Source organism: Vulpes vulpes, chromosome 4 (assembly GCF_048418805.1).
Source record: "Vulpes vulpes isolate BD-2025 chromosome 4, VulVul3, whole genome shotgun sequence".
In the NCBI taxonomy this organism is placed as follows: Eukaryota; Metazoa; Chordata; class Mammalia; order Carnivora; family Canidae; genus Vulpes; species Vulpes vulpes.
Window position 1 is genome coordinate 73,617,202 of NC_132783.1, and position 23,471 is coordinate 73,640,672.

The window sequence follows — 23,471 nt, forward strand, 5'->3', positions numbered from 1 at the left end:
GTGAGGAAGAAAAGAGATGTGTTGCGTGGAAGACCTTTGTAAATTTTTGTGTTTTACCATCAGTACCAGAAGTCATAGTAGTATTTCTAAAGAAACCACCCCTCTGTCCCTCTTATTTTTAGTTGAGAGGTCTTTTTTTATTTGCCATCTTCTGTGCTTCCCGCGACCATCCTGGGAGAGTGGCAAGGAGAAGGGAATTTGGTCCTATATTCTGTTCTGGGCACAGCGGGAGTGTGGATAGAAGCAGATAACTGGAAACAGGTTATAAGTACATGTACACTTTGCAGCCCCAATTTGTGATGTTTCAACAACAATCTTTTGACTTTATGCTAGTGTAAAAGCGATAGGCATTCAATAGAAGCTGTACTTTGAATTTTGAATTTGGATCTTTTCCCAGGCTAACCATACATGGAGCAATACCATTGTGGTGCTGGGTGTCAGCCACGAACCGCAGCTCCCAGACAGCCATGCGGTCATGACAGTGACCATCCGACACCCAGCCGTTCTGTACCTATGCAACCACCCTGTTTTTCACTTTCACTACAGTAGTCAATGAATTACATGAGATAGTCAAATAGTCATTATAAAATAGGCTTTGTTTTAGATGATTTTGCTCAGTGTAAGTGTTCTGAGCACAGCTAAGGTAGGCTAGGCAAAACTATCGTGTTTGGTAGGTTAGGTATATTAAGTGCAGTTTCAACTTAGGATATTTTCAACTTACAAGGTGTTATCAGGACATAGCACATCAAAAGTGGAGAAAGATTGTGTGTGTGTGTGTGTGTGTGTGTGTGTGTACACACACACACACATTCAGAGAGAGAGAGGGAGAGAGAGATCAAAACCCAAACTAAATAAATTACTATAGGTCTACACAAAAAGCTAAACCCAAACTCAGAGATAGTGGTTTCAAAGTTTAATGTGCGTAAGTTCCCTGGAAGCTTGTTAAAAATGTAGATTCCTGGGCCCCAACTTTAGATATTCTGAGTTAGTGGTTCTGGACAGGCCCCTAGAGTCTGCCTTTTTACAGTCACCCCAAATGATTCTGATGGGGGCAGTCCCTAGAGCATGCTCAGACCTACTATCTCCAGAATGAATGGACATCACAGGACACATTTCCAGGACTTGGACCCAAAGGAGCTTGCAGGTTTTTCCTCCAACAGAAAGAGGATTCATGGCTTGGCTTGTGCTTTGGGAACTGCATGAAGAAAGAAGGATAAATGTTTCAAGCTAGATTGAGGAAACAAACACAAAAATCAACCAACCAACAAACCCAGGTCATTTCTAAGCACTAAAGATAGCCAGGGAGCTGACCGCATCCAGAACAGAGAATTAGGAAGAGGTTAGAGATGGCATTATCAGGAAAAATGGGCAGAGAAAAACAGAAGGAGAATAAGGGGACAAGAAGGAAGGCAAATGCCCCCTAGCATCCAAGTGACATCTTCTGCTGTAAAGGTAACTGTTCCATTCTTCTGCCATCATTCATCCTGAAAAGCACAACTTCCTCCGTTTTATCTTAAGAACACTAAGAAACCAGTACAATCCCAGTACAGAGATCCGATGGCACAACCAGGATAGAATTTTGGAGTAGTGTCTAGATTCGCACAGTATTTACTATTTACAGGAGATGGTAGTAGGTGTGGGGCATGCTGACAGAAGTCCTGGGGGTTCATGGTTACACCCCTGTCCCTTGTCCACGGTGTCTTGGACAAGGAGAGTATGACAATACAATTGATGCATTTGGGGGCTGCTTATTCAAATAGGACTTAGGTACCCTGGAATCCTGATGGTGGTCAGTGATTATTTCCAGTATAACTTTATGTGCTTTAACTCTATAGAAAGCACAGATTCGAACCCAAATTGTGAACCGGCATCTTGGTCTGCGGTAAAAATCTCAAATTATAACGTCTTGGGATGTATATCAGCATTTAAAAACTGAACTTCATTTGGGGACTTGCCTTCAATGTAAACATATTTCCTTGTAATTAAATATGCCAGCTGACAAAGTGGCTACCCACAAACCAGGCAGGAGTCTAAGAAATGTAAACTGTTAAAAGATGTCATCTTGAAAGCAGCTAAACATCTCCATTCTCGAAAAAGCCTCCAGCCCGAGGAACTCAGTGAACATAATTAGAAATACATCTGGGTATTGGCCTCCTATCTGAAAAGGTCACATGCACACCTTCCAATGGTACTGGTTATATTCCATCATTTGTTCTGTCCTTACTCATTTGTCTCCCACTGGTTACCAGATGGCCACGATAATGTTGGTATCCTTAACAACTGTCTTGTGCAATTCCCGGCAGCATGGTAAGGGCTCAAAATATTGAGTGTTTTCCCTTTGGATAAGCCAGTGACATATCTGGGAATTGCTTACAAAACGCGCTGATGGTGTGGTTATAGAGAGTGATGGCAGACCAGGTCATGGAGCCTAAATTCAGCTTGACGTTGTGCAGGTGGCAGGCTACCAGAGGGGTGCTTTTGCCATTTCTCAAGCTTCAGGTGAAGGAAGGAGTCCTCCATGCAGAATCTGGTTTTTATAAATAAGCACTTAATATAGTGAGGTGTAGATAAGCATTAAGATCATTGTAAAAAGGAGCTTCATGGAAGTTGCTGAAATGTTCTGAGCTAAGTTGGTTCTGATGGAGCTGTCACAGGATGCTTGGGGAGTCTTCTCAGCATGGTTCTCTGAGTTGTGCCAAGTTACCAGATGGATTCAAGGCACATTAGAAGCTAAGGGGCAAAGGAAAGGGGGGACAAGGCAAATGGATGTATCAATCAAGTTGGGATAGGTCATGCTGCAAAAACAAATAACCCCCCAAATTGCAGCCTCACTTAAAACAACAAAGGCTTCTTTTGTGCTTGTGTTATATATCCATTTAGGACCAACGAGAGACTCTGCTCCATGTCGCACTTGCCCCAAGACCCTGACTGACGGTGCAGCCGCTAAGGGGCAGGGGAGTATGTTGTAGTCAAGCACTGGCCCTTCAAGTCACTTCTGTCATATTTTTTTGATCAAAACCAGTCACATGGCCCCTTGACTTGAGTGGGCCAGGAAGCATGGTCTTTCCACAAGACCGTAAAGAGCACCAGAAATATTTGCTGAACAGCACCAACCACCACCCGATGAGATGACGATGCTGTTTGAACTTACAGGCGTCTCTCTGGGGCCAGATGACCTTTCCAGAGACTTCTAGCCCTGAAAGATTATATAATCTCAAAAAAAGAAAAAAAAAAAAAGCAGACTCTGGAAAAATGTATAAAGAAGCTCAACCAAATTGTAATTTTTTTCTGCTGATGAGGCCTTGAATGCTTATAATATAAATGAGGCTCTTTGTGCTGCTTGCAGGTGGCCCAAACCTCGCCTCATCTGTCCACCTGGCCTTTCCTCCGCGGTACCCCGAGGCCTGCGAGTGGGACTGGGCTGGGGAGGTGGGGCCGCCGGGGTCGGCCACCACGCAGCCTGTGTTGGAGATGGGGTGGGGGGGAGTCTTGTTTGCAGACACGGTTTTCATTCGAAAGCAGAGCGATCGTTGGGATTGTGGCATGGCCACGGCTGCCCGGTGTTGGGGGGAAGAGGCTAACGGACGTGTTCTCTTGTTTGTCTAGGGGAGGACGAGGAAGAGACGAACGTGATCGTCCTCAGCTACCCTCAGTATTGCCGGTACCGGTCCATGCTGAAGCGCATCCAGGATAAGCCGCCTTCCATTCTGACGGACCAGTTTGCGTTGGCCCTGGGGGGCATTGCGGTGGTCAGCAAGAACCCGCAGATCCTGTACTGTCGGGATACCTTTGACCACCCAACTCTCATTGAAAATGAGAGTATATGTGATGAGTTTGGTGAGTCTTTTTATTTTGTTCTCTTCTTTATTTTGTGCATGTATGTTTGCTGGTTTTCAGTGCCCACCAGGAGCGGTGATGGGGGACAGGGCTTAGCCCCCCCCCAAGCTCTGGGTGCCCCCCAGATGACTGTGGCAGAAAGTGCCATCGCCTCCTTGGCAGCCTCTGTTCGCCAGGGTAAAGGGTAATTATTTAGCATTTGTTGTTTGATAGAGGGTCTGAAGTTGCTTGGTCGACCTTGAAATTGGACTTCAGGACAGGAAGCTTTCATGTTCGCTCTTTCTTAAAAGGCTTTGGCTATTCAGATACTGATTTTTTTTTTAACTAATCACTCCCTTTTCAGTGTGATAAGGAACTGTAAAAATGCACCAGTTGTCACCACTTCAGTGCTATAGGGCGAATGGATAGATTGATGAGAGATAGATCCCTGTGCCCCTTCATTTTTTCATATGTATGTATGGTTACACATATATATCCATCTTTGCTGGGCACAGCGTATAAAAATATGTATAGATATTTATATATGTGTGTGTATATATATCTAAATTCAGATCTCTCTCTCTTTATATACTATGCCCCCCAAAGATGGATATGCACACATAATTTTATCTGCATCTCTTCTAGCCAATCAGTCATGTGTCTCTATAGATAGAAGCAAAGGAGAAGATATATCATAGGTTTGGGAGCCTTTGCATGATGCAGTGAATGACTGGAGGCAAGCCAGGATCACATCTCTCACATCTTCATTTTCTCATCTGTTTGTTGAAGAGATTGGATCATATCAGTGATTCTCAACTGGCTAGGCAGGGATATCAGAATACCCTGGGGGTGCTTTATCAAGCTATACATGTTCCTTGGAAATTCCTGTACTTACAGAGGCAAAGAGGCTGAGACCCATGGCCCAGAGAGAGCACTGATAGGGTCCCTTTGAGTTGAAACATTCCTTGATTCTGTCGTCTAAGGTTTTCCCAAGGATCCTCAGTTTGTGGATTATTCGGATTCAGAGTTTTTGCTTAACTGTTACAGGCCTCAGCATGGTTTGGGAAATCCACTGTGGCCTCTCTACTCTCATTTTTCGTGACCCCAGCAGCCCTTTACCTGCTGCTGCAGGGGGATATTGTAAGTAGGGGTGAGGGTGAGGGATGTTCCAAAAGAGAAGGGAGGAAAGAGGAAGGAGACCTCGGTTCATTGGACATGGCATTTTTTTTCCTTACAGACTTTTTTTGGATGCCTTTCACAACTCTGTCTTACCAGATGACCACCGGTCTATAAGAGAACAGCAAGGTTTATACAAGTTATTTATCCCTTCTTCCAAGAGAAATTATTGTCATATTTTTAATATTCAAATAATCATTTTATTCAAGTAGGTGAAGTATCCAGTACATTAAAAAAAAAAATACCCCTCTTTTCAGATCAGCATTTACAAATCTTCCCTTTCTAATACTTCTGTTTTGAGTTGTTTTTTTTTTTTTTCCATATCCCCTACTCCCAAACCCTCTGTCCTGCTTGCCACTCAAGAGGTCTGTAAATTCCTGACACAAAATAAAACTGAAGGAATGCTTTCCCTCATTTAAGAGTAGTCAAAGTAAGAGTATCACAGCATAACATAGTGAAAAATGTTTTAACCTTTTTGGCTAATTTAAGAGTTATTAGTCATTGGGCTTCAAAGCTATTGCGTCTGGAATTGGTAATAGAAAGAAGTTCCAATTTAACAGTGATCACAATGGTTGTTAAGAGTTACTAAATTAGTTTTAAATGTTCTCACAAACACAAGCGTCTGACTTTTGAATGTTTTCCTGAACTTTTCTTCTGGTAAAGCTAATTTTAATGCTGTTTTTTCTTCTCCAGCCTCTTAAAAATGGAAACTTTCTTTTGGAATAAAGGTACCTTTAAAGAACTGCTAGATGGCCAGTTTAATAATTAGAATATTAGATTTTTTCTTTTCATTGAGTTTGTACTTCAGATAGTTTGTGTTTAGTGTAGTATTTCATTTTAGTAAGTGAACCCCTCTTCCCCCCCACCAAAAAAGCTTATTTTTGACCTGATTTGAACACCTTTGCCAGCACCCCACCCCCGCCTTCCACTTTTGGTCCTACATCTAAATTTCCAGAGAACACCCTTTTAAACTTCCAACTGGTTGTATTTGAAATCAACATGGGTTAAAGCGTTTGTTAAAATGTGGGGTTGGGTTTCTCTAACCAACTAACAGTTGGTAGAAGAACATAAATTTAATTAGTGACTAGCATTAAACAAATGTTCCTAATATTAAACACTGCCAGATGACCAAAACACTTCTGTCAGATTACCGCGAGTGCCAGGGGGCCCACAGACGAATTTTCTACACAGTATATATTCTGTACCACACGTTTGGTGACTTCAGTAATTGGTCAAATGTAATTTAGGTAACAGTATGCCTAGGCTGTAAAAATCAAATTTTATTAGCCATATCACCAGGTGGATGAATGGTGGAGCTGATGGCAAAGAGTTTATAGCATTTAGCAGCTACACCTTTGACACATGAAATTCATAAATTGCCATAAAATACCTGCAAGGCCCTTCTCAAAAAGGACAGTGTCTGCTTTCCTATGATTAAATAATGTTTATTTTATTAACCAATATATTTTTTGCTTTCTTCTATTAAATGGGATTATGGAGTGGGGGTGAGAGAGGTGTTCAAAAGATAAATAAAACACAGTTCTTGCTTGTTTGGAGGATTTAAAATTCTAATTGGGGAAGACAGGATTAACGCACCTGAAAGGTTAACTAATGTTACAAGAAAGTCAATGATTAAGTATTTGGTGAGTGTTGCAGAAAGCAAGCACAGGAGGAATTTAGCAGTGGGCTGGTGGGGTGGGGGGCTTGGGAGGGTGATCATGAGAGGCGTCAGGGAAAGCTCCATGAACAAGGCAGGACTCGGTCTGGTTTTCAAAAACAGGGAGAAAGGCTAATAGAAAAGTTTTCGGAAACAACCTAAATCACTTAGAATTCATGTCCTGACTCTCCATGTCAAGAATGGCTGCCTTCACCGTGGGTCAACTGTTGGCCTCCACTAGGTTTTGTTTGCCCTTCATGAACGGTCTGGTGCCCTCTCTGCCAGGAGGACGTGAGTGTGAGTCCACGGACCAAGGCTGGGGCAAGTCCAGGCAGTGGCTCTGGAGGTGGAACTAGGCTTTCTTGGGCAGGAACGATCCACATTTTCTCTGCGTGACCACCTTTCCCAACTGCTCAGACACCTCCCCCTTCCCTCCATTGTTTAAATGTTGTCCACGGAATAACAAGTTTAATTGAACAATAAAAGTGAGGCTTTTAAATCTACAATGAATCCCTATAAATAAATTCTCCGAGGAATTTTATGAAGCTGTTTAATGAAAAGTTTGATTAGAAACTATTAAAGAAAAATAGAATCGATGAAATTTCATCATTTAGTCCCACATTACAGTGGTGTCATTTTGATTTTTATTTACATTGAGATATTCAGAATAGAGTAAATATATCCTGGTTTTAATTAACTATCCTCCTTACTTGGGAAAGGTTATTTTAGGCTTGAAGGGTTTTGATAGCGTACCATCTGCTTTCTTCCGTGTGTTTTATTCAAGTCCCTTCCCTGCTTACAGTGCTGTGCAGTGTCTAAACCTATGACATAAGCATAAATTGAATCATATTAATGGCAGGTGATTGAAAAGCTTCAGCCTTGACATCCTGCCTGAATCCTTCTATCTTGTCAGTAACAGTGCTCTTAAAGGCAGTGTGATCTTTTCGCAGCACAAGAGAATTGACTATTTTTAAAACTAAAGCAACGGACTCCCCATGAAAGCATTGCGAAGACTGGTTGTATTGCACGTGCAATTAGGAAATGAGATTATAATAATAATGAGGGGAAAGTGACATTATGAATGACAATTTTTTATAAAAATCTTTACCCTGCATGTAATTCCTGCCCCCACTGTCCTGTTAGAACCTCCTAACGTGAGGCATTCTTCGGCTATCCCCACCTTGCTTTTACCTTTTTATAATTTGATTCCTCTTTTGTAAAACACATACCATCATTTATATTGTTATTATTGTCTGTGCTGTAGAGAAAACAGACATGTGCAAACAGTCGGTCTATTTTTCCTGTTAGAACAATTAAATGTCCACCAGTTTGTAATGCACAATGTTTCCCTTAACACCACACGGATTGATGTCGCGTGTGCGAAGTGTTGACAGCTAAATCCAAACAGAGGCGTGCACAGTACAGTCGATAAATGGATAACTTTAAGGTACTTGCTTTTGTCAGAGAGATGTAAGGTGGGCCCAATATATATAAATGAGATGAAATTACTGCTTAAATGTGGGTTGAACTAACTGCTGGATTAAGATATAGTTGATTAAAAAATAATAAAAGATAGTTTATTTTAGTCTGAATTTTGAACTGCAAAGAGACATAAGTCATGCTTCTAAGTTCTTCGGAGTCAGAGTGTGTGTGTGTGTGTGTGTGTGTGTGTGTGTGTGTGTCGGGGGCGGGGGGGGGGGGTGGTGGTGTTCCTTGACCGAGGAATGGGATGGGGTTAAAGGAAGGATGTGGTATTCTCCTGAAAAGAGCAGAGATGAGATGGGCTGCCGTCTTGACGTTTGGTCCATGTTAGGAAACCATGAGCCCTGACCCTTAGGGAGAAGATGGCAACATCAGTATTAAAACATGTCTTTTGCTGAAGCGCAGGGAGGATAGCACAGTTTAGGGGGAAAGTGCTAGGCTTACAGATCCGCTAGGTATTAATCCAGGCTCACCTATCTGATTTGCTCTTCCTCCAGGCAGATGAGGTGAGGCGTCTCCCTCATCCCACCTTTCACACTGGATGGTAATAGCTCGTCACCAGGCTCAGACTAAGTCTGTATTCACTTGATTAAAAAAAAAAAAAAAAAAACAGTCCTCATGATCAGTGAAGATTCTCTATTATTTCTAGGAGAATCTTAGGTCTTGGACAGCTTACAGTCATCCAAACCGATCTCGCTCTGTAAATAATAAAGGATCCATTTCTCTAAGGCTCTGGGACTCTTCCTAGAGCCTTCATGGAAAAGAAAAGTTTTCTACTTTTTACAATATGTTTTAAAGAAGCTTTTCTGACTCTGCCCTGAACTTTCCCTTTCTGTTTTCCTGTTGGGTGAAATAATGACATTTTAGACAAAAGAAGAAAAAGCCAAGGGAGGGAAGAAAACAAAAGAGGGGATGAAACCTTGACTTTTTATGAAGGAAAATTTAGGATGTGTAACATTATTTTGAAGCACAGAGGACGAGCTGGACTCTGCCTCTTCCCCTCTAAACATCACATGTTTTGCTGGAAATGAAAGGAAAGGCAGTTGTTTTGTTAAGGATCATGGGAATTTGTAAGTGAGTAAACATTTTTTTCCTTGCCAAAGTAGGTTTCATGGTCACAGTGGATTTTGATGATCAAATGGCCTTGTTCCTGGCCCCTGTCCACATTCAGCCTTGCGCTGCCTGCCTGCCTGCCTGCGGTGCCCACCGATCGCCCAGATGATAGCAAGGCAGATGTTTCTCTTTAACTGAATCTGAGTGGGAAAGGAGTCAGGCTTCTTCTATACTGCAATTTATGCAGAAGTCCTTACCCTCCAGAGATCACTCTTGGGGGACTGCTTCGTCCTGGAAATTCTCTAGAGGTTCTGTTTATCATTAAAGAATGGTCTAACCAAGACCATGCTTGGTACCTTCTCTTTGTTGCATGTGCTGCCCAAGGAAGGACAGTGGAAGGTTGAAGTTCATCACACAGTGGGGTCACCTGAACCCAAATAAGCCTGCTGGTTGTGGTATATTGGATGTGCTCAATAGTACGTGTAATGATTCACATATGGTGTTGGCTTCCAGGACACTGGGACACAAAGAGGGCTGGGGAGCCGACCTTGGGCAGAGGTGTTGGAAGCTAGGGTACCATCTCTCTTAAGGGTTAATGAACAGAATTTTTATGTTGTTACTATAAACTAATTTTCAGAGTCATGATATATGGAATGGGTCTGATTCGTGAATTTCTTTTCTATTTTTGGAACTTGGAAGGATACTTTAAAATAACTCTGGACTCCTTTTTGTAGCTTAGGGGACTCAATGGGTTATTAAAAACTATTTGGACTCATGGGTACAATAAACTCTTGTTCACTCCAGAAGAAAGGATTTGTGTCTATATTGGCTAATATTTCACCTAGCATTTCATTTAGAAAAGCAAGAAAGTTATATCCCATTACATTAGCAAGATCAACATATTCCTCTCTAGGGTGAAACAGATATTTTTATCAGTTCACTCACACACACACACACACACACACACACACACACACTATAGGAAAGAACCAGGTCATTGAAAAATCACAGGCAAAAGAGCTAGTTAGGGAAAGGGATGGGAGAATGAGGTTCAGAATAAGTATGTATTCACTTGATTTTTAAAATCCTCTTGATATCAAAGATACCCTCCAATCACCGTCATTGTATCCTGTCAAGGGACTGATTAAAGTTCCATTGGACTGCTGGAGAAGCTGTCTGGGAGCGGCGAGAGCCCACCACAGTGCCTGACACACAGTACATTCTTGTCCATTTATGCATTTCACCAATATCTATTATCTGTTCACACCTGTGTGCCCAGTATTGTTCTGGTCCCTGTGCACACAGTTGTGAACAAGACAGAAGAATTTATGCTCCTAGTAACCTTATAATGAGAGTTTTGGGGAGAGGCTTGGGAAAGTATGGGATAGCCATGGACCGTATGTCATGGATCTAGACCATACCTCATAGAGCTGTGGGGATTCAAGCACTTAGATGGTACATGGCACGTACTACTTAAGTACTTCTCATTAACTAAGTCTCCTTGTACCTCTTGCACCACCATCCAACATAGCCATAACCATGTATCGAGTCCATAGTAGTTCATCAAAAAACATTTACAGAATTATTTCATACCTATATAGACTCTTGGGGAAATGAGGTATCATTTACTCCTAAAAGTCATTCAACATCGGCTCATTCCAGAAATACTTGTTTGTTTGTCCTTCTGCATGGAATGTGTTTCCCCAGATATCTTGGGTCTGGCTCCTTTTCATCATTCCAGCCTCAGCTCAAATGTCTGCTCCCCAGAGAAGTCTTCTCTGACTTTCCCCTTTTTTGCAAGTCTGGCTCCACCCCATCACCCAACATATAATTATCTTCCTGTAACTTATCACTATCTGAAATTAACTCTCTTATTTGTTTCTTTATATGTTTATAGTCTGTCTCCCCCATCCCCACCTGTGCTATAATGCGAGCTCTTTGAAAGCATGTTCACAACCGTGTATCCAGGGACCAGAACAAGACTGGGCACATAGAAGGTGTGTAATAAATATCAGTTAAAAGAGTGAATGGATACATGCATACCATGTGTCAATATCATTGCTCTTCGCCATTTTGCAGATAAGGACACTTAAGCACAGCAAAGTTCCATGGCTATCAAGTGGCAAAACCAGGGTTTGAACCTAGACGGTCTGGCTCAGTATCCAGGCTCTTACCAGTTACACTAGATTGCCTTTCAGCTTGGACCAGGCTCAGAAAGATCTTTCCAGCTTCCTGAGATCTGGCTACCTAGAAGCAGATAACTGATCACCAGCTCTCTAGATAATGAAGGCTCAGTGGGTTCTGTAGGATTTAGAGAGATCGATATGGGGAAGGGAAAGATCATAATGATGCAAAATCTGAAAACCATTGGATGGGATCAGGAAACTTTGATAGCCAGGCACCGTCCTGGCTTGTCTGTATTACACCAGCCTCCCTGATTGAGCCTTTGCTGCCCTGTGGTGTCTTCCACACACCAGCCAGACTGATGCTTCCCATCTCATCACAGAAGCAGAAGCAGATAAAAATATAGAGCCTGTAAGAGCTGCAAGTTGAAAGGAGCGGAGCGTAAACTGCCCCGTGTTCTCATGGGCTCTTTCTGAGGCATGGGGTTGCGACGCTGACAGGACTTTGATTGTACACCTCTCTCTAATTTTCTGCTTAGAACGCGTTGACTTTCCCAACTTGGCATCCTCCCTTAATGAAAAAATTATAGGTCTAATTTCAAAAAATGAAATGTATGCAAGCTTTCCTGCTTCTGTCACTTCTTTATTCCTGTAGCACATAAATCATTTCCCTTTTTAAAATTAAATTTCGCTTGCCATGATTTGGTAATGGGTTTTCGAAGGAGGCAGAGCAGCCAGGCTTTTGGCACAGGCGCGGGCTCTGCTGCCTGCTCAGGAAATCTTCTCATTGCTGGCTGGCGAGGGCCTCGATTCCATCATCTGGGCTTTATGCTCCCTTTGGAAATTGCCTAGAAATTCTCTCCCTTAGAATCTCTTTTCTGAACGGCCTTTTTGGCTCTCCAGTTGCCATCATGGAGGACTGAAGAACAGATGGGATTTGGGCAGAAAAAGACTGGTACCCTCTAATGCTTCTGGGTGCTTACATTCATTCATTGAGCACCGGCTCTGTTTACGGCAGAACTCCAGGCATTGTTGGGATGTTGGTCTCTGCCGTCAAGATGCTTAAAAATCAACTTGGCCAAGATAAGACGTAGAGTAATGGGCCACTACAAATCTTATTGTGATTTTCTTAAGAATTCTGCGTCTTGGGATGCTTGGGTGGCTCAGTGGTTGAGCATCTGCCTCTGGCCCAGGGTATGATCCCGGGGTCCTGGGATGGAGTCCCGCATCGGGCTCCCCATCGGGAACCTGCTTCTCCCTCTGCCTACCTGTCTGCCTGTCTCTGTGGGTCTTATGAACAAATAAATAAAATATTTAAAATAAAAAAGAATTCTGCATCTTATCATGAGCGGCCTGATAACATAGTTTCTGCAGGATCACAGATCTTGCATGTTGTCAAAGTTAGCAACCCCCACCCTGGTCCCCTGACCCCGGGAAACATACTTTTCCACCCCAAAGTGAGAGGGGCATGGGGCTAAGATTCAGGACTTATTTTGATGTTCAGAGGAGATAATATCTGCCAAGGTTTGTAAGTGGGAAAGCTTTGCCACATGGTGGACACCGCGAGGAAGTCCACTAAGGGCTAACTAGAGGAGGTCAAACTGTAGGCACCCCTGGAGTTAAAGGATGTAAAAGAGGCCTCTGAGAGGAAGTGGATCTTCAACCGGACCTTGAGGGATTCAACAAAAAGAAGGAAGTTATTTCAGGTGAGGAGGTGGAAAATACTCCAGACTTTGAAGCTCAAAGAAAGGTTGTTTCCTCTGCCATTTTTAGCTGTCAACATAGACATTTAAAACACACGCACATGCACACACGCATACACACAACACAACAAAACAAAACAAAACAGCTTCTGCAAGCAAAACTTTTTTCTTCCTAGAAGATGCCACCTACCCCTGAGGGAGCCAGGTGCCCCTGAGTCCTTCTCCCAGAGGCCCCGTTGTGGTTAGAACCCAGGGGAAGCCTCTTGGAGGAAAAATCAACTTGTCTCTTATTAAGTTGGAAATTTCCCCTTGGGCCTATAAGAAGGAAAGGGAGGGATGCATCAACTTTGCAGTGGAGGGTAAAGGAGTGGAGTGCCTCATTGTTTTCCTGGGTGTTTAAGGGGAGGCTTCTAGGTTGAAATTGTAGCTTCTGAGGAATCATCTAGAACACTGTTCACTCTGTGTCCTCCTTCTGTGCTCCTCAGTACTTTTCCAAAGTTGCTTTTTTTTTTCCCCCGCTTGGTATTAAAGTTAATGGATTCTATTGCATTTCCCTTCCCTAGACTCTAAGCTTCTACAGGGGGTAAGAATCATGCCTGACTCACCTCTGCATCTTCCACATATGTTTGTGGAAATAATATAAAAACCCTGCTAAATTACAGAAGGCTTCAAATCATCATTTTATCTCCTTTCTTAGAGTCAAGTATTTCTTGACCTCAATCTTTAAGGTTTAGCTCATTGCCAGTTGATTTAATTCTCAAGGGAAAGTAACTCAAAGGAAATTTTTCTCAACATTTATTCACCTCTTCAAACCAGAGGAAAGTTCTTCATAAACTGGTCAAGGTCTTCGGTTGAGATTATTAGTTTGTTAGGATGTTTAATAGATCCTGGGATCTGCACAGGCTACAAAGGTGTTCTCTGAGGAAGTCAAGCAGCACCCGTAAGTCGAGGCAAGTGGTAGCCTGTATCCAGAAGTCACCACACTGATCTTAACAGTCTGTAACCTACAGATCTCTGAATTCAGTGTGAAAACCAAGGAACGGTGTCAGTCATTAGCATATAGGACATTGACAAGTTCCAAGGAAACGTGGACTATATGGATCTGGAAATAATAGAGATCACAGTTCAGGCTGGAATCGTTTGGAAAGTGTTGAGAAAAAAAGGACTTAGCCAGTTGAATGTTCATTATTAGGAAGATTACTTGCTGGGTGGCACTTACACCTGGAGGATACTTTGTGGAGCATTGACTTGCTCCGTGGTATTTGTAGATGAGGGTGAGGCCTTCTGTCTCTCAGGAGAGCTCCATGGAGGAGAGCTCCACCTTTGGACTAGGCAAGTTCACAACACACAGAGTTGAACAGGTCACGCTTTCTTCGTCACAGCTCCAGACATGAGCATTAGGTCTTTAAAATAATAGATAAGCTATTTTAACAAAGATACCACACACAGGGGTGCCTGGGTGGCTCAGTCAGTGAAGCGTCTGCCTTCAGCTCAGGTCATGATCCCGGGGTCCTGGGATCGAGAGCCACGTCGGGCTCCCTACTCCATGGGAGGTCTGCTTCTCTCTCTCCCCTCACCCCCTGTTTGTGCTCTCTTTCGATATCTCTTTCTCAGATAAAACCTTAAAAAAAAAAAAGATGCTACACACAGTGCCAGAAACTATACTGCCCCGTCCCCAGCACAGACACCTTCCAAAAGTGAAAGGATGTTGATAAAAGTGTGTTCTTCTGAGGTTTGTCTTTATCAGCATCCAGATGACAGGTGCCATTCTATTGAGAATTCGTTCTATACCATAGTTGTTGAAAGAAAGGCAATCGAAATGTGTCAGGACTAGATCAAAGGGGACAATTGGGAGCCCTCATGAAGTGGTCTTGCTGACCATTGGTACCCTTGTCATGGGCCAGGGCTGGGATGAGAAGTGGCCTCTGAAAGCAGAGAGACTGTGGCTTCTCTGCTCCCAACTCCAGTAGCTGCTCAGCCCACCCTCAGCCTGACCATGAACAACTCAGAAGAGGAATGTCCTTCACTTGGATGAGTGTCCCTCCTACTTTTTAAATGGTCTTTACCCCGTCTTCAATGCCTTGCCCCAGAACTACCTTGTATAACCTCCGGGACTGGCGTCCATGACCCTACTGGGCAGTTGAAGAACTGATTTGAGAAAGTCAGTAGCTAAACATGAATGCAGTGGTGGTAAGACCACAATGGGCTTGGACACCCCCTTCTCAGTTTGCGCTCTTGAGGCCGTTCCCCCGAATGGGGCCCAGTCCTGAAGGACATGGCCTCACAGCTGCGAGGTCTGTGCAACAAACCCTCATCAACCAGGATCTTCAGTCAACCAGATGCCACCTATTTCTCTTCCCCTTTGTACAGTGTGTCAAGAAGGGAAAAAATAAAAAACAACTCATATGTTTTTCAAAATATTTTTCTCATTATGAAATTATTGCCATTATATAAAGGATAATAATAATAATAATAATAATAATAATAATAATAGTTGCCACTCTTCTGTGAGCATGTACCATATGTTGGGCCTTATGCTAAGTCCTTTACGCACATGATCTCACTTCTTAAAGTGCCCCTGGAAGGAATCTCGTATTAACCATCACTTCACAGGGAAGGAAGCAGAAGCTAAGAAAGGTCACATCAGCCCAAAGTCACACGGCCCGTAAGTGGTCAGGCTGGATTCCAGATCAGGTCTGTCTAGCTTCAAAGCTGGTATGCTTATCCACTCTTTGATATTGCCTCCCTAACTATAGTCAGTAATCTCATCAGAGTTTATCAATTCCTTCCAGACTTTTTCCAAAGTGTTTTTATTTACTGGAGAACATTTTATATATGCAATTGTTACATCTTAAAATTTTAGTCATTAAAAAATAAACACTCCCCTATATTATTATGGACAGTTTTACAAGCACCATGTTAACGGTTACATAATACTGCACCAAATTACTTTATCAGAGTTTACATAATCCTTTTCTATTAGAAGTTTGTTTTCGTTTCTTCTAGGGTTTTTAGTGTTGTTGCTTTAATGTATAATGTATAATGTATAATTAACACTGTAATGAACATCTTTATATATAAAACCATCAGCATTTTGATGGTTTCTTTGGGATAAATTCCAAGAATCTCTTATTGCCAAAATTATTTTCCTTCTAAGCAATAGCAGAGCTGTGGGCAAAGCAGAGCCAGCTCTGCGCTTACTCAATTGGCCCTTTCTACTGGATCTTCTTCAGCTACCGCTGAGGACGCTGAGAACCCAGTGTTCAGAATGAAAATCCAGAGTTTCTGTGTGGCTCTAAAGCACAACAGGAAACAATCTCTTCAGTGAATACTTGGGGGGGCTTAGGCAAGAACGTGAGCTCAGGCAAAAATTTCCAGTCTCCTGAAAAATTCACTAAACTTTGATTTTTAGCCTCTGACCTCCTGAATTTGAATGGCCAACATCCTGTCACTGGTATATTAATCTTACTTGATGCACACTGAAAATTGAGATTTGATGCTATAGGGACACCTAGAGTTGTAGCTGGTGGTAGGGGTGATGGGGAATGGAAGTTGGCAGTGTAATGACTACCGCCAGCCAGCTCCTCCTTGCTTACTTGCTTCCACCCAGGTGTGATGCTGGGACAGCTGAACCATGATTGTGCTGATGTGCTAGAGTGTGGTGACAAGTAGCAACAGAAGGTAGGGTATGTTCCCTGGGCAGTCACAGGCTCAGGTAAAAGGCCTCGCCTTAAGTAAAAGTACAGAGCCCTGTGGCTCAGTCAGTTAGTATGTGGTTCTTAATCCCCACTCAGGTCTCCATCTCAGGGTGGTGAGTTTGAGCCCCACATTAGGGTCCATGCTGAGTGTGGAGCCTACTTAAGGAAAAAAAATGTGCAGAGCTATGATTTTGGAAGCATACACTCTAGTGCTATTAATTACCCAGAAATTAAGAAAAAACACAATGTACCAGAAAGGACACTTGACTGGGAGTCAGGAGAACTGGGTTCAGAATCTGACCCTCTTACCAAATAGGGAGCTTCAGCAGCTCAGTTAACTCCAAGTTTCCAGTGTTACACATAAAATGGAAGATTGGACTAGATTTTTGAGCTTTTTTGAATCTTGGCCTGATTTGAGAATGTGAAGAAAGCTACTGAATTTTCTTCTTATGAAAATGTGCATCATTGTCATCATTATCATCATGGCTTTGAACAATGTTAGCAAAAATGAACATATCAAACAAATACAGGAAATCTGCATATATTTTTCAAGACTTGTCCACTCTGTACAGTCAGTCTTAGATTATGAACTTTTACACCAGGTGATCTTTCAGTTCCCTTTCTGTTCTCACATACTTGCACTCTATCTACAAAAATAATGATTTGTAACAATTCTCTGTCAACTTTATATATGGTTAAGTAGGACAACTCATTTCCTGAGAATTCTGCTTAATTAAAAAATAAAATAACCAACTTGTACCTTTCATTGAGAGCATACTATGTGTCAGGCTCCATGTTAGGTGCCTAACCATAGTCTGTGTCCCTAAATGCTATCTATTTAATGAATCCTTGTATTTTATATGATTAATCACTTCAATGGAAAGTTTAGGGAAACCAACTTCCACATGTACCAAGCACTTAGTACATACATCAACTCCTTAAATTCTCACAATACTTGGAGGTAGGTAGTGTCCCTGTTTTGCAGATGAAAAAAAAATTGAGCTTCAGAGCCAGAGCCATTTAAGAGGAAGTCATCCAACAATAGTCAGGTGGTGGAGCTGGGATTCAAACCCAGCTCTGTACTTTACAGCCAGTGCTCTTCTGGGGTGTTCAGTGTCGCTCTTTTTAGTAAACTAGCCCCACTGATTCACGTAAATAACAATTGCAAGAGTCCAACCTGTGCTCAAAAAAGAAAAAAAAGTCCCCGTGGAAGTAGCTGAGTACATTCTTTACATTCACCTGCACAGTGTGTGTTTCCCTGCCCCTGGACAGTCGCCTTGGGATGATTCCTGTGAGTTTAAGCACGGTCGGTCCCTTCGGCCTTCCCTGACACAGACTAAGCATGTGCTGTAGGTGAGGTGTGACATGGGAAGCCCAGGGAGTAGGTTTGGCTTGTGCCCATTGTGGGCAGCAAGTCCAGGGTTCCCTCAGCGCCCACGGGGTCCCTTCTTACACTGGGCTAAATAGGGCAAACCCTGACCCGTGGGTCACATCTGGCCCATCGCCGTCTTAAAGAGTTTTATTGGAGCACTGCCAGTCTACACTCATACACTCCTGTCCGATCCACGACTGTTCTTGGGCCTCAACAGCAAAGTCGAGTATGCCCTGCAAGGCTGGAAATATTTCCACTCTGACCCCGTACAGAAAAGTTTCCTGACCCTGATACAGACCAAACGTGGAGGTGCTATGTGTCATCAGATCCAAGACCACATCATTCATAGTACACGTCATTTTCATGTGCATCACTAAGAAATAAAAAAAAAAATTATGATTTTCAGATGCCGCCAACTAGGAGACCACTGATCCTGGGGACCTCAAAATGTGATAAGAATTATGTACCTTACAATGGAAATTTGGTACTTTCCAGAGAGATATTTTAGAGACGTTTTTAAAAAATGTAAATATGGATTGTCATGAAGACTATTTTCCCTTGCCCATAAATCAACCAGGCTGTTGACTCCCCATGAAACCTATAATAACAGACCATGTGATGGGACCCAGTGAATCAGAAAAGTGCTGGCTTTCTGGCATCTGTCTTGCCAAAGACTGTTGCTATTAATGAGTAGAAGAAATATTTTGGCTTTGTTCTCTGATACTATTTTCAACTCCCGTTAGTATAAATATTTAGGGTGTCTCAGCACAGTGGCTTGTGTGGCAGTAAAATTGTTAGTTCTTTTATCTTGGGGCTGGAATATTTGAACAGTATGCTTGCTCTTAAAATGTGTTATGAGGCTGCATACGAAAGGCTTTGTAGTAGTTTGGAATGGGAAGCTTCTCAGATGCTGCTTATGGTCAGATTCTTACCAGTCTGAAAAATATGCTAATTACACAGAAGGCTCTGAGCTAAGAGTGAACTCAATATTACGATTTTAAACTTCCTCAAAACAAAAACAGGACACCACTTTAGGCGAGGTAGCGATTAATGGCATAAACGATGTGTGCCTTGCGTGGGTTCACAAATCTATCGCCATGTGGACACGCATTTGTAGACACACAGAAACTGCCCAGAGAGCATCGCTATTTGCGAATATAAGTCATGGTATTATGTTTTGTTTTTCCTTCAAAAATAGAAATTTAGGAATTCTGAGTCAGACCACTTATTATTTGGCTAATTCAGCCACAGAGTAAATTATTAATGACCCCCAGATGTTGTTTATAGTGATTGGATATTTTCAGTTGTGAAGTAATATTTTCGTGTGTGTGTGTGTGTGTGTGTGTGCAAGTGATATTTCTTAATATGCTCTATGGCATCTAAATAAAAGTTTGATGGCAGAACAGTTTGCATGTCCAATGTAATTGCTTCTAAGTGAGTTCTTCATTCTTCACATTTTTAGCTCTAATTGCTTTTTTTCCCATATGTCTAAAAATAAATATTTGCAAGTTTTGCGTTCTGCTACTCATTGTAATACATAAAATATTTGTACACTGAGCAAAATTCACTGATAATGTTCGCAATGGGCTATTTAGAGAAAGTAAGGTTTGTGTGGTAAAAGGAGATAAAATACGTTTTTATTAGTATAAATGCCAAAGAAAGCCATTTATCATATTTTGAAAGAATATTTTTAAAGGAGTGGCCAGATATTTGACCTCTGGGACTATTTAAAAAGATTCAGTTGGAAAAAGCTATCCAGAGTCAAAAATAGTCTGTTTTGCTATATAATGGATATTATAAATGATCTTTGGAAGGTGGCAATTAATTTTTGATTATCAGGGGCAGGGTCCCCACTCTGTAGATTGTCCAAGTCCCTGACTTCCTGGGCAGACCTCCTCTGCCTTCATTTGAGTTCATTCCAACTCATTAGCACCTCCACCCGAAGGTTGGCAGAGAAAAGGAGAGGAAGAAAAAATGAAATCACTTCTGCTGCTCTTAATGGCCTTTGGAAAGAATGGATCATGAATGAAATAGAAACTAGTGGGAAAAATAAGCTATTGGATTTTCAGGGTTTTCTCTTATCCTTGCCTTCCTTCGTTGACACAAATAATCAATAGTTGGCTTAAAGACTTTTAAATGAACTGTACATTGGAAGGCTTTGCAGTTATAATAGCAATATTATTCCCTTTACGCTCCCAAAGACTGGGTGAATTCCAGAGAGGTAAATATTGCCCAGTTTCCATGTTGGCATGTTTCTGAGCTTGGTGCCTTTTGTTTTGTTGTTTTGTTTTGTTTTGTTTTGTTTTTCAACAAAAACAAACCAAAAACCCCTGCTCCCAGTCGGTCTTTTATTGCACAGAATTCCCCTCCCTCTGTCCCCGTATTAAATTTAGTAATTGTTTGTGTGTGTTCAGATATAAACCTCTGCTTGGCCGCCATACCCTGTGATCATGTCTCTGATACTGACCTGGTGATACTTTGCGTTAATGAAAGTTGGCAGGTTCGGTCTTTCTCATCATATTTGCTTCTTAATGTGTTGTTGTATTTACAGTTCACCCAGAACAACTTATGACAAAGGTTTGCTTTTATCATAACAGCTGCCGGATTTATACCACATCTCAAGGTTCTATTAGACGTGACAATAAAGCAATTCTTCAGTGTTTGCATTACGTAGGCATCTTTTTGGTATATATTCTTTAAGTTGTCCTGGCTACATGCATCTCCAATTTCAGTCCCTCTTTTGGACCACCATGCAGCCCCGGAGCTTGTGAGCTTTGTCTTGGAAGCTCCTTCCATCAATCAGAATACCAAATTTACATTGTTAGGTTCCCTGGAGGTGTTAGAGCTCTGGATTCAGCAATTATTGTGAATAAGAACCTTGCAGCCAGGGTGAGTGCCAACATTCCAAGTGCTAGCACAATGGAAAAGAGAAGTGGTTTATGTTAGAATATGGTCACATTCTTCTGATTAAACCCACTCAAAAAAGACAACATTGTAATATTTTCCAATGACTGTTTATCATGAATTACGTCAGCCTTCGTTTAAATTGCTATTATTTCTCCTTAATGTTTCTTGGTGTCTGCATAATTTACGGCTCTGGCAGCCTCGGGACTATGAAATAACCTTTCACAACCAACACACAATAGTAAAGAACATGGCGTTTTTGTTGTTAATTATTATAGGACTCCTTTAACTTTTACAAAGTGACATAAAATATTGTTGAGGTATTTATGGCTCAAGCTACTTTTACATGGATCTATTTTGCTTCTGGCTAGTTCTTAAGTAAAGCAATCATTTGTGGTTATTAGGCCGCCGGAGATATTATGTCAGAACTGGTTTAAGAGTATTATTATGTATCACATGTCATACACTACATGTCAGCACTTGAGGCTGTCTTTCAATAAAAACAAATGTAATTTTAGTTTGTGCTCTTTTAGGGATCGGTGATTTGTAAGCTAACCTGAGTTCATTTGAAGGTGTCCCAACCGTTCAGGAGGGAGCCCGTCTCGGCCTTCCATCATACCCTGTTAGGCCCTTTCCTGTGGATTTAGGGCCTTTCCAAAACAAACTTTGGCAAAGGTTTAATTCAGAGTGAAGATTTGCTTCTGGAGAGCAGCAGAATTAGCAAGGACTAGTTCAGTGCCCATGGCTGAGCTGGTTGTGATTCCCCCATGCGGTGGTTATTCTCATAGATTTCCTAAGCCCTGGGTCTTCCAGTTATGGCCTTCCAAAGAAGGGAGGAGAGTAGAGTCCCAGCCCATAGATGACCCTCCTTCCCTCATTCACAGGGGCTACCCCCAACATCCTGGAGATGAAGTCTTGGGTGCAGGGTGGTAGAAACAAAAAGGATGGGAACTCGTCTGCATTTCCACAAAGCTCCACTTCCAAGCAAACTTTGAATTAATATGTCACTCCCCTGGGTTCCAAATACTGTGCATATTTTCCAGTCCTTGCTTATTTAAAGCAAGAAAGGAAGGGCGTGCCAGAAAGTTTTACAAAGAATGAAAACACATTAGTGACTCATGTGAACAATTACTGATTTTCTTAACATATAATTTCTTAATTACTGTCAACCAAAATAATTTGCATGATAATATTTTCCCCTTCCCACCCCCATCTGTGTTTAAAGAGCCATAAAATAGTGATCAAAGAGCCTGTTTGATCAATAGTAGGGAAACTTAACTCCTTAATGCTTGGTGGATTGATGGGATTCTGACATTGGATATTCTTTAGAATAATCACCTCCAACACAATGGGCAAAATGAGCTTTCCAGTAAAACAAACAGCTTTGAAAAGAGCTCGGGGGCATTTTCTTTAGCTTGAATTCAAGGAGGAAATTGTGACTTTTATGAAACTTGCATAAATTTACATGTATCCTGTCAGAGTTTTAAAATTAGACAACATGCCTGAATGCCCTGGAAATGAGTCTGCCATCCAGATTTAGAGTGCTTTTAGCTTTTTTAATTAAAGACATTTCACAAGCCAACCCCAGAGAAGAAGAGAATTAAGCATTACATAAGAATGTAGCAAAGTTTGAGATTTAATGAGTGAATATTACAAATTTATAAAGGAGATAAAAGGTGTGAAAGGAGCAGTTATTGGGAGTTTTCTGCTTTTTTTTTTTTTTTTTTTTTTAATATATAAAAACTGGAAGAAGTGAAAAGGCCAGGCTGCCATTTGCTGTAGCCCTCGTTCTGGAACTGGTTCAAAGCTCGCAGAACTGACTGTGGGCTGTGAGGCTTGTTAATGAGCACTTGTGGCAGTGAACTGGGATCATGGGCTTGTCACATGAATATAGATACACACATATATATAACTCAGAAGATAGAAGACAAGAATTGTGGCTGCCGTGTGGTTGTGAGAAGCTCAAAACAATGAAAATCACCCTAAAAGCTGCATTTTTAAAAACTCAGTGCCGAACCCTACAAATGCTCATTTCAGATTCTTTAATAACTGCTCAGGGTGAAATATAGTTATTGAAAATTGTTTTGAGCTACATATGTTATACCATTTAAAAAACTTAGACTAAATACTGTCAGCCCATGTTTGCTTTCCTAGCATGTTCTTCATTTATTGAGAAATTCAGAATGTAAAACATCTGGGAATAAGCTGCTGTGTGCAAAGTCATCTTTAAAATGTGTATATTTCAGAACTTCTTTTGTGTATTTATTTAGAAATATGGGAAAATTCTGTAAACATGTTCTGGAATATATGTAGCATTTGAATATGAAAGAGAAAGTTGGCATAACTGAAAACCCAAATTTCATTTTCTATAAATATTACTCTGTTGGAGGAATGGGTTTCTGAAATTAGAAAATTCAGATTATGGTTAGCGATATTTACAGGGAAGTGTCTCTCTTTGCCCTGGACTGAATGTGTGAACCAGAAATG

General features: G+C 41.6%; 1 protein-coding gene across 1 annotated transcript in view; it reads left to right on the forward strand.

Moving 5' to 3' along the window:
• ARID5B (AT-rich interaction domain 5B) overlaps positions 1 to 23,471 on the forward strand; it is a 175,128-nt gene that overhangs the window by 84,037 nt on the left and 67,620 nt on the right. The window contains exon 4 of the mRNA XM_072756122.1: positions 3,607 to 3,837. Within this exon, the coding sequence (XP_072612223.1) occupies positions 3,607 to 3,837 (231 nt within the window). The remainder of the gene's footprint in view (positions 1 to 3,606; positions 3,838 to 23,471) is intronic.